Source organism: Falco naumanni, chromosome 1 (assembly GCF_017639655.2).
Source record: "Falco naumanni isolate bFalNau1 chromosome 1, bFalNau1.pat, whole genome shotgun sequence".
Classification (NCBI taxonomy): Eukaryota; Metazoa; Chordata; class Aves; order Falconiformes; family Falconidae; genus Falco; species Falco naumanni.
This window is the reverse complement of record NC_054054.1, coordinates 40639033-40651485: the sequence shown is the minus strand read 5'-3', so window position 1 is coordinate 40651485 and position 12453 is coordinate 40639033. Positions and strand designations below refer to the sequence as shown.

Genomic DNA, 12453 nt, shown 5'->3' with positions numbered 1-12453 from the left:
TGGAGGAGGCTGGGTCGGGAACAGACAGACAACCAAGCTCAAGCTTTTGGTTGAGTTTGAGCCGACCCTAGTTCTGCCCGTTAACCTTCCAGGCAGGTAGAAACACTACAAAAGACAGGTACAGAACACAACGAACAAGAAAAAAAAAGCTTGATCAAGAAGGAACATTAACATACATCAACAGGTAGTGTAGATACACGCATATCTACACGTAGTGTAGATACATGAGGGTAACAGATGGGAAAACGGTAGGTGCTTTTGGTGACATGGCATGTCTCCGGTCCCGTTTTTGTTGCTGAGATCTCCGCTGAAAACCCCCACCCTTCCCTCCCACCCCCCAAGCAGTCTCCAGCTACATCTAGCTTTGGCCAACTTCATGTTTCTTCAAAGAGTGTCCACAGAACACAGTCCAGCAGCAGTTTCTAAAGCAGCCAAATATGATATGCAAAAGTTTACAAACAGTTTCAGTCTTTTGGTAGAGCTGGGGATGTGGACCTTTTGGGGAGAATTGTTTGACCTACGGTATACGGAAATGTGACTGGCTACTGTATTTCTTTTTGGAGCATCCCAGTTCACACAGGTCATTAGGAGGTGTGTATCATGTCCCACAGTCCCTGGGCTCATCTTGAAGCATTTCACCAGATGGCAGCTCTGAAGCAAACCAGCTGAATTCATTTACTCCATCCCCATCCTTTCACAGCAATGCGCTGATGCATATCCAAGTAGACCTTGACATTTATTAATAGCTTTATATGTTGACGCCAGAGAATTTGGGGATTGTTGCTAGTGAAGTTGTCAGATTCGCTTCCTAAGCAATCTAGGAAGTGCTACGCTGCCAGTTCAGCAGTCCATGTTTTCAACAACTTTCCTTAATTTACATGGAGAAACACATCTATTTCCACACATAGCATGTCAAGAGTATTTCTGAAGGCAACAAAATAAGTCTCGGACCAACAAAACTATTCAGGTATAAATCCGATTTTAATTGTCAAGCTAACTTCTAGCTCCTACATTCAATGCAAGGATCAAAAACTACAAGTTTGAGAGCAGAAGTTTATTCTATCCTCAGTTTCTTATCATTTTGGCAGCTGTCAAAGTGTAACTTCCAAAATCCACTTGTTTCAGAAGCTTTTCACTACCTTGCAGTTCCAGGTGAATGTCATGAACTCTCTTAATAGCTACCAACGTCTTTCAAACCCAGTTCTTTGGCAACAGTTATACATAGCATTGTGCGTATATAAAGAGCTTATAATAAAACTTCTTTTACATTCTAATTGTCTTAACCTTCACAGAAGTATTAAAGTGCTCAATCAACTCTGAACAAACTCTCCTTCCCTAGTTAGCCTACTTCCTGGAAACGCCTGCACTTAAGTCAGCAAAACCAGAAGCAAACAAGAAGAGAAAAGGTATTTGTATGAAAAAAAAAAAAATCCTCTGCAGGATCATTACAACCCCTCATGAGACAAGAGGCCTTGAGTCTCACATCTACCCATATATTAAAACATGGGTCCAAATGTTCAACCAGTCTAAGTCAGCACAACTTCTTTTCCCAAGTTGTGCTGATTTCCCATCAGTTGATTCTTTGGCCCCTGACTTCTGCAGAAAGAAACCCCTGCAAGACAGAATCCTGTTGATGCTACAAGAAAGCACGAACACTGAAGTCATATTGCTAAAGCAAGAGCAATAAAAGATACAAACAGGAGTTATGATGGATATTTAACATCCCCCTCCCCCAAGCTATCTGGATTTTACATTCTCTCTCAGTTAGCAACATTTGACACTATCTGAAATCAGTGCTTTAAACGGGGATGGTTTGGTCCTTCTGAGTGGGGGGATGGAGGGTACATCTCGAAACCGCTTCCTCTGGAAAGACCAGCATGCGAGTTCACCCCACTATGCTCTATGCTGTTGGAAATTTCTCCCACGGCCTCTGCTCTTCCCCAAAGAGGACCAGAACCACATCCCCTTGGCCCTGTCTCCTCCTTCCTCCAGCCACAGCATCCACAATAAGATTTAAACCACCCCACAGGGTGACTTCTTCCTGCCAAGAGCTGGGGCACCAGAGGCGCAACCCCAGGACACGTGTGTCTAACAGCTCACTCAACCAGAGGATGACACTTCTGATTCTAGTTTTGGTTAAATCTTTTGACATCTGTGGGAAAAGCATGTTATTTAAGCATCGTCAGACCTTTGCACTCCCTGTTGTACAACAGGTACTGAACTGTTTGCTGTCACCTGCTCTTTTTCTGTCGACTGAAGATCAGACATACTTTTACCACCTCCGCCTTTGCACTGCCCTGAAATCCTGTTTGCCCCCTGTTTCTACACGTAGACCTTAGTAACAGCTATTAGTGATTTCACCACAGAAATGACTCAAAAGCCAGGAAATATTGACAAAGGTGATCAGAAGCCACACACAGATTTATACCTGCTGTCATACCACTTATCAGACATGGCATGAGCTACCCCTGCTGCCTCCAAGATTGACTGACAGCCAAATGCGTGGTGTTACCTGCTTTGGTGTACTGGGGTGGTCATCCTGACCTTGCGACTTCCCAGCAGTCCCAAGAGGTTGTTTTTGCAATGTAAAGGTCATGCTGTCAAGGTCACATAATGTTGTTTTGCTTGCTAAGCTGCGGGCTTTCCCCTGCAATTCCTTAGGGATATGTAAACCATGGCCACCTTACTGGGAACACTCTTACTGCTCTCCTCCATCAAGTATCAATACGAAGATGAAGGGTTTCATAAGAAAATAAAAATCTAGTTTTTCATACGTGTTTTAAAGCCATAGGCAGCTACATTAAGATGAAATGCCATCTGATATTTAGTGGAAATAAACCAAATCTTCAGTGGCTTGTGCCTGGCTTAGTTTCAGTATAGAATCTTTTTAGGAAGGAGAAGCCTTCCTCCCTCATTACAGAGTTGGTCTTCCTCATCACACAGAGGAACACCCAATCAATAGGGCATGTGCTGATAAACACTCTGCACCATTTACTGGGCGAGCAATTGGTAAGAAACACTTCTTTGTGCTAATAATATATTTGTATTTCATTTTGTATTACTCTTCTCTCATATCTACTGTTTTGAAAGTTCATTGTCTTCAGAGGTCCACATTTTTCTTAACACTTTACCTGTGATCTGTAGTGTGCAGCAGAGGGCAAGCACTGAACTGAAGGGCAGCTTGTTTCACAGTACTCCAAATAAGAAAACTGACCATAGTACAAGCAAAATTAAACAAACTGAAATATAAAAGACAGCAGAAGTTAAATTCATCCAGAAATATAATATAATGTCTGGGAGTGGGGAAAAATCGGAGACTAGCTACAAAACAGAAACAATGAAGTGACCAACAAATATTGATTAGGCGAAAGAGGAAAACCTTCATTGCATACTGGAAATCAAAATTAAATGCAAAATTCACATGTTAGAGCATCAAGACAGAATGATGAAGGTCTCAAGCCATGGGAAGAAGAAAGCAAAGGAACAATTTGAATAAAGCAACACATGAACAAAAACAGTAACTGAGCAGCTTCAAAAAGAAAAGTGACCATATCTCAAATGAGGAAAAGCAGCACTGAAGCAGGGAACAAGTATATGGTTAAGACATCACAGGTAACACTGACTGCACAAAACACTTGATATTTTGAAAGAATCAGGCCTATTTGTATATCTATGCAAAATATATACACAAATCCATATGTATATATGTACACATAGGCACTACTGTACATATGTATATGCAATCATTAACACAACTGCCCTTGGACAAGTTTCAACATCTGACTCCGGGTGCAAGCAAAACTGTTGCAGTTGTGCAAAACTACACTTCTGTGTTTGATTACTGAGAAGTAATGGAAGAAAGATCCAAAATATTTTCCAAATAGCTTAGACCCAGATGCGGTTTCATCAATATCACCACACAAATCCAACCTTTGAACACGTCCAGCTCATTTGTAGGAATTAAACATTCACGCAAAGCTGTGGATTGTATCAGTACAAATAATATCTACTTCCAACCCTACTAATCTCAGGTGATGACTAGACATCTCTCCTGACATCAGTGGTTTAGCATGAGGCCACGCCACCCAGAATACCAGATTGGGAATACTGTATACATGGGAAATTGAATTCAAAGGCCAGAACAAGACTGTCATTCTGTAAAAGAATGGTCAGTTGCTGTCCTTACAGTGTTTTGGAGGAAAGGGACATGGTGCATAAAAGAGAGATTTCCAAACCCCCACCCCCACCCCAAACTAGGGAACACATGACAGCTCTGAGAACACATGCTCCAACCATACAGACACGCTGATCTTTGGGGTTTCCAATTTTGGGATGTGGAAAGTAGCATTTTCCATAAAGTTTGCTTGCCTGACAGCTCCAAAGAGCATCAGCCTCCCAAGTTCAAGGCCGTTTTGGTCTGACACTTCAACGCTCAATTGATCTTTGATATGTGTGCATTACCAATGCCATATTAGAGCAGAAAGAAAGTGGTGAAACAAAGAACTGCAGATAGATTGTTCTACGCCTCGGCAAAGCCACCTTCCAACTCCAAAAGAGCTGTCCTCGCTGCTCCATGTGTGAAGGACCCCATTTAATGCTCTGCATCCATAGCATCTAAGTACTTGGCTTCGATGATCCTAGGGAGCAGGTTATACCTAAGATTGAACCAGAGAGATAGCATTAGTGCTTGTTTATAGTCACATAACATTTTTGTCTGTCCCAACACTCACAGATGAGTTTGCCATGGCCATGTGTACAGCAGATTCACCCAGCTGAAGGGGAGATGAAGTAGGGGAAAGCAAACCAACCAATCCTGTCAGCAAATGCTGCATTTATAGGAATAACAGTGCAGAGTTCCTCCTGGAAGAAGCCTCCTCATTTCAGTTGAAGAGGAAAGAGAACATCCTCATCCTCATGGGAGAAAAGTCACTTTCTTAGAGCACGCTGTCACCACAATGTCTTCAAGGTGCCAAAAAATCTAGCTTTCACCTGACCCACAGCTATGCTCCTGGTTTGTGCTGGGGAGGAAGGTAGCAGCTTCCTGCTAACAGATGGGTTACTTTGCTAAGAATCACCATTTCTGATTTCTACTTTCTTCACTGTCTTCACTATAGTTGGTATGGTGGTTTAAAGACCTGCCTACAAGAGCTATTGTCTTGCACTTCCTCAGTTCTCCAAGTACACCAGGTCACTCCTTTCAGCTCTCACCACAAAGAAGGTTTAATAGACACAGGAGCTTCCAACTTTAGAGAAGCACCAAATATGTCAGCAAAACTTCAGACCATGGCAAAAGGCTAAGAAGGGCTGTGATTTTATTCCTCCAGCTGCTGGTAAGACTATCCCTATCCAGTGTCTGGATTCTCCATTGGATCATGGAGACAGTGATTCTCTTACTTTAGAGTAAAAAACATTCGTGTTTTTTATTTGTTTGCAAAAACACCCTCATGAATTCACGTATTTGGATGAAAAAGGCACGACACCATAACAATATGCTATGAAGTTACTCATTAAATCCTACTGCATATTTAGTTTAACACTTTTCCTTGCTATTCTTCAGCTGCTAAAATAAGGTACAAAGCACTAGAAAGCCAGTTTGACTTGGAAAGGCCTTTTCAATAGCTCTGCAAGAGATCCCAAGCAGCACTTACTACTGAGAAGTACCAGGATCTGCTTAAATAGACGTGTAATGAAATAAAATGCTGGAGAGCCACAGGAGCACAGATAAGCATCACAGAGAACTTGGGTAAAAGATTATGCCTCTCTGTGCAACTGAAAGTTTTGAATCAAAGCCAGGAGCTGGGGATGCCCAAAGAGATCCCATTTTCTCCCAACAGGCTGTGCTCCACTGCAATAATGAGAAGCCATTGAAATCCATTAGCTTTCCTATTAGCACTATGTAAGTGGACCCTTACCACTGACAATGCAAATCACACATCGGGGAGATGAAAACGTGCCTTTGAGACAGACAAGTAACACTGCTGGTTTTCTGGATAGGAGAGCCATGACTCGCTCATCTGGGTTTGACTCTTGACTTTGACCTCTGACTACTGTCCCATCTCCTTTTCCTCCCTTCACTTCTTAATTTTTTTTAAAAAGGAGAAAGATAGTTCATTTCTTCTACTCTGTCTCATCTAGAGTGCCAAATCTTGGTGAAAAAAAAAAATTTAACTACAGAGTTCATGCATCACAGTGCTGCCTTGTCAGCTGGAGTCCACAGAAACTACATGAAGGCAAAAGAAATCCGAGAAAGGAAAGCCAAGGACAAGTTTCTGATGTGCCGGGTAGCACCATCTTCCCCTTAGCAGCAGGGCTGATTATCCAGCTACTAAAAAAAAAATAATCTGCTCTGGAAAGAGAAATAAGCTAGCAACAGAGCTAGCATAAGATGACACTATCTTATTTACTAAAAGGAAGCTATATTTGCACCACTAAATTATCCAGCTCTTATTACAAAATCAGGTTCTTTGACAGCATGCTTTCCACACTAATTTAGCTTATTACACTATGTCCGATACTTAAATGTTTGGCAAAGTGTCCCATGTTTTCTTTTCTGTACTGAGCTGCTCTGTGCTGAGACTTGCAATTCCCACAAGAGTCAATCATCCAGCACTACACACAGTTGAAGTATTTACCAGACACTTAACTAGTCAAAGTAATGCCTATGTGAAGGGTGGGCAAGAGACACTTACCATAGGAACAATTATTTCAGTGCTTTCCAAGACTGGGCTGGATTTTTAAAGATAAACAAATAGCTCTAACCTGGTCCAGTTGAAAGCCATGGTAGTTTTGACATTTGCTTTTGTTTTAGAAAGAACTGGACCTATCTTCATTCCCCAAGGAAAAACACCACAAGAGCTGTCTTTGCAGATCATCGCGTAAGTAGCCCTAATCTTTGAGTTGAGACAGAAAATCTCCAAGACTGCAAGCTCAAAGACAACAAGATATCGCTGGATACCATGCTGGCCTAAAAATAATCAAGTGGACTGGAAACAGAACTGTTCCTTCCAAGATCTTTTTATGGCTTCTCATTACATCCAAAGGATGGAGAGCATGAATGATTTAACTGGAGAATGATAGGCAGTCACTGTTAATGAACATTAAGGAAGAAATTAGTTAAATTTCTCAATGATTCTCTCAAGTCTGCAAGATACATTTTAGGACTAAATGTGACTTTGACCTAACTGATCAACCGGCATTCAGCAGTACAGGTGGTCTGTTAGGTCACCACAGCACTGGGTAAGAGATAAGGATTCCTCTTAGGAAAAGTTTTTAGCTCTGCTCTGAGCACAAGTCTTATGAAATCAAATTGCAAAGCAATAAGGAACATTTCATATACCACCTAGAGGGAAGGCTCAGGCATCTCACAGGCACTGCAAAAGGAGACTTATTTGCCCCTCTGTCAGCCCAGAACCCTTTGCACAACACCCAGCATCAGTAAAATCACAGGCTTTCTGCACTATTCCTTCTCAAGCCTGAGCAGCTGGTAAGAAAAGAGGTCACCATCACCTACTGCCAGGTTCTGACTACTCAGGAAAGTAGCAACTGCCCTTCTAGACTGCTCAGGCTTCCTGTAATCCAAAAGCCTGAAGACAAAAGGCATGGGAGGCAGAAAAAAAAAAGGCAGCCAAGCTTTGTACCTGATTGGGATCATCCCTATCATGATGAGCGGAAAGATCATCTTCATGTAGGGCAACGGTGACATGCCGAAACCACAGAGAATGAGGAGCTGCAGGACCTGCAAGCCTGTGAAATAGTGGATCTTCCTCTGTGGCACTCTGCGGATGTAATGTGTCGGAGGATAAGCAGTCTGGGAAGAGAAGAATTAAATGTTAGGCGTGCAGTGACCTGGACTTGTGACTGCAGAATGTGGATCAGGCTTTTGAACACAAGGGTTTTAAGGAAGTCATCAGTTTACACACACAGAGAGTGCATCAACAGAGTCCTTAACAGGTTCAACAGCTGAGTGCAGGATTTGCAGGGTTAAAGCAAGCGCTTTAAACCACACCATTGGCAACAACACACAGAAGATGACTGGGCACTAGAAACCTGAAGAAGAAAAGACACACCACACAGCTAAGATTGCCTTTGGGAGCATCTGGAGTGCAATAAAGTATCTTGATAAGTACAGTAATGAGATTCCCCTGAGTAGGATTATCAGGGCTTTGCAGCAATTTGTGAAGTGCCTGTGGGGGCGTGCAGGGGGGTGGATGGTAAGCAGATGTATTTGGGTGTTGTTACTGCTGGGTGGTTTCTCCACCTGAAACCCAGCTCCTCATTTTTTTGTAGCCTTCTGTCTTCTGCTGATCAGACTATGCTTGTCCCTGGTGGTCCCATTTCTTCCCAGCTAGGGAAGACCAGGAGATGAGACTGGGGAGGTGCGAGAAGAGACTGTACTCAGACTGCAGTGATTTTCTCAACTCATATAAGCTATTCATTTTTGAGAAAGAGGGAAAAGTGACATTAATAGGCTAAATCTCACTCGTGGTTTCTTTTGACAGTTACTTGCTCATGTCTGAGCACAGGCTTTGACTCACTGTCTATACATCAATGAAGTGTATGAGCGACTGTCTGCTGGCACTGATACAGGCTCAATGGATTTCAGATTATGCCATGACTCATTAAAAGGTTTCCAGAAAAGGGAGATCTCCATACTTGACAATACTTTTTAATTTTCCAAACCGAAGCTTGGAAAATTCCACACATAATTTGTACTAAACCCAGAAATAATATTCCACATACATCAGTAACTATTCAATCCTCATTCAAAAATTGACATGACAAATGTAATCTTTACTTGGATTTCACAGGTTTAATTTCAGGGATGTAATATTAAAGATCAAGGTAGATTAGCAGAAATGCAGAGCCAAATGTTAGGCTTATTAAGCCCTTGACCCTAGTTACATAAGAGAAGGTGAGCCAAAAACTTGTTATTACTCCCAGGTGCCGCCTACACTGCAAACTAACACTTTCTGAACATATATAACAGAGAGCTTCAAAACACACTTTCCAGTTTTTTTCACCCCACATCAGAAGAGTTTCAGTAATGCAAGTCATTTCATTCTGAGTTTAAAATCCCATCTTGTGGCATTTTACACAAGACAAAATGAAAATGTAAAATATAGCAAAAATTACCTGTTTTGAAGCTTTGTTGGGGAAATTAAAGGTCACAATTAACTGATGTTATGCATGTGCTTTTTAATATTTTTAAAATGCACATACTCTGCAGCTGACATGACATCACAGTGTGTTTTTAAAACATAAACACCCTACATTCAGTAAGCAAGTTTGTACAATTGTTTGGTTTGTTTATTTATTTATTTTTTTTTTAAAAAGGCATTGTTTGAATGTATTCGTGGTTTGTACTCTACACAGTTTAGGGGTGTCTTCACTGGTAGCGTCTATCCTGGCTCATTCATGCATTCATTTTTGCTTTCTGGAGTTAGGGGCTCTAGAGCAATTCTTAGCAGATTGAAGAGAGAAGGATTATATCGAAGACATCACTCTGAACAAGAAAGCTCAAGTGCTTTTGTGGCAGGGAAATACAGAAAGCAATTTATACAGAGTTTGAAAGACTGACGAGATGCAGTGCCATTCGATGAACAATTCAGCTACTGCCTTTTTTTAACCCTACAATAATCATGCTACTTTTCTTGTTTGACACTGCATTGTTCTCCCACTCATTTGTCCACTTTAATGGACAAAGCTCCTCTTGCTCATGTCTCAGTGGCTGCCAGACTGAACTAGAGACATCAAGTCTCACTCCCACTTTGCAGAGAAAGGTGAAAGGGATATGCAAAGTGCAGGCTGGAGCCAGAAATCAGCTTCCTGAGAACATGAGTTTTGGGATAATGCCATTCCCAACACCAGCAGCTTTCTGTGTTAGCTCCTGGCACAGTTCAGTACTATTTCCTTCTCTGCTCTACCAGGCTGGTGCCCCAGTCCGCCTACCTGTTCTTTGAGCAGGAGAGCCACCCTTTCAAAGAGCTGGTTCCCATCAATGGAGGTCAACGCGATGTAGAGGAACAGGCCATAGAGTACTGGCTTCGGGATCCACTGAAGAGGAAAAGGGAGGAGCAGGAGCGAAAGGCCAACCAAGAAGTTTGCCACTACACTTGTCAGCCGGGTCTCCTTCACACTCACAATCCTGCAAGCAAGAAAACAGGGATTAGAGGAGCACAATAATATCACAGTATCCATGTAAATTAATCACAGGGGCTCACTGCTCTGTGTAGGTGCAGGACACGTGCTGCTCGGGAAAGGGAAACTCATCTCCACCACACCAAGATCAGCACTTCTAGCCCCATGCTGACACTGAGAAGGCAGAGCTCTGCTGGATCCAGGCCAAGCACTTAATCCACAGCTCAAACAGAGCAGCTGGAAAAATGCCAAATTCCCCTTCTGCAAAGCTCCACACATCCCATCCTGAACTAAACTGCTCTCTAAACTAATTCTGTTTAGCACATTGCAAAAACACCAGGCAAGAATCCTCCTTCTGGGAAGTAATCCTTCCCTCGATTTACTTCGTGCATATGCAATTGGCTTCTATCCAAAAGAAAACTCATTGACTTCCACGGAAACTAATGAACCTCTTTTAAAAAAAGAAGAGTCTGCACTCTCTTGACTGAGAGTCAGCATTTTTGATGTATATGAGGATCTCCTTGTTTATATGGAAGGGAATGCTGAGAGCACTACATAGGGAGCTAGAAATTTAATTCTGCTGTGGATAATAGCAGTTGAGCTGCAAATTGCCTATTACCATGCAAAACATGTAATTAATTAATGCAAATTTTCCAGAGCTGACAGACCACAGATTGATTTATTTTTTCAAATGGGGAGGGAAAAAAAAAAAAAAAAAAAGACTGACAGGAAAGCAGGCAGCAGCTTTCAGACTATACTTGGGGGGTGAGGGGATGTTGCTTTATTTTCTTTTCGCTTCAAACTAGGAGATGCTCACAGGTTTAGTTGAAAAGAAAATTACCAGAAACAATAGGAGGAAAGAAAACCCTCATCTTTCAAGACTACTTATAAATACAGAAAAGGAGGATTCTTAACTTAAATTGAGAAGATAAATCCATTGATTCAGTGGATAAGCTAGTGAGTAAATCCCCCTATTATCAGAAGAAATTCTTGCCCAAAGGCTGTTTTGGTGTCATCTATCAGCCTCATTCCCTGGATGCAAGATCTAATATTCCAAGTTAACCCTGTACAAAAAATACTGGAGATTAACACAAGAGCCAGCCATGAGACCTATCAAAACACATTCCCCTCTTTTACATATGCACTGCTGGACTTCAAAATTCCTTCTGTCCTACAGAAAATTCACTGGGAAGCAATCTTTTCGATATTAAATTTTTGAGAATCTTGCTTATAGGCTCAGGTTGAACTTCAAATCTGTTTACACATTCAAGAGCATAATGAAGCTGTGGGGATGAGGGAGCCTTCCATCCCTGTATTTAGAGAGAGAGAGAAAGGGTCACAGCCTAAGGCTTGCTCTCAGGATTTGGATAACATGGCAGAATTAAACCACAAGCAGTCATGAGAGCTAATGAACAACAGGTATCACAAAACAAAGTCCTGAGGACAACACCTGAATTCCTTCGCAAGTAACAGGGCAAAATATACATATCTTGGATTACCAAGAGAGGATGCACAGAGGAGCCACAGGAGGTATTAAGCTCTAAGTAACCTCCCCCCTTCCCCTGGCTAGGTTTAAACAGCAGAAACCACAGCTCTCCTCCTTCCAAACAAATTTTATTCTGATCCTCTTTCAACTCTCCTGTGTCAAGGTGTCCCTGCCTATGCCTAGAGAAGCCAAGGGACAGTAGAGTACTTCGCTTTATCTGCAGACTGCTCTTGCCAGCTCTGGAAGAACTGGAACATCACCTAGGTGGATAGAGTTTGACACCCTTTCCACAACCTCCAGGTTTGGATCACTACAGAACAGAAGTCTTGGAGATGAACAGAGCCAATCAGCTTAAAGTACAACTGAAAGTGCTAATTCAGAGTAATTTTCTAGTCTGATAAGCAGTGGTCAGACTACTTCAGAGCTACCAGAACCACTGCAAGCCTCTCCAGTGGCCCAGTAAAGCAGGAGCGAAAGGGTGCGCTGATTTAGCCTCATCCAGGTACAGCACAAGTTTCCTTGACCCTGTCATTGGGCAAGCTACAGAGGAATCAATTCTGCTATTTCAGGCAGAGATCTAACCCACTGCTGGGGATGCTCGTCATCTGCAAGCATCAGTCTGAGCACTCACAAGTCTGTTAGGTTCCTTGCAAGTCAAGTCATGCAAACCAAAGAGCTCAGGATCAAAATTAGATTATGAAGCCACCAGTTTTCAATCAGATGCAAGTCTGCAACTACAGAACAGCTCAGAGTAGCAGCCCTTTGGTAATGGATTTTTGAAGTTTATGAAATTTTCTGCTGTCATGTCTTGGGGATGCAGCAATCACGGC

General features: G+C 42.2%; 1 protein-coding gene across 5 annotated transcripts in view; it reads right to left on the bottom strand.

The window, feature by feature from the left end:
* Nucleotides 1-962: 962 nt before the first annotated feature.
* SLC4A11 (solute carrier family 4 member 11) overlaps nucleotides 963-12453 on the bottom strand; it is a 97039-nt gene continuing 85548 nt past the window's right edge. For all 5 annotated transcript variants that reach the window (XM_040590902.1, XM_040590883.1, XM_040590893.1 and 2 more), the window contains 3 exons: nucleotides 9949-10144; nucleotides 7638-7807; nucleotides 963-4655 (listed from right to left, as the gene is read on the bottom strand). In XM_040590902.1, coding sequence (XP_040446836.1) covers nucleotides 4592-4655; nucleotides 7638-7807; nucleotides 9949-10144 — 430 coding nt within the window. In that variant the 3' untranslated portion in view covers nucleotides 963-4591. The remainder of the gene's footprint in view (nucleotides 4656-7637; nucleotides 7808-9948; nucleotides 10145-12453) is intronic.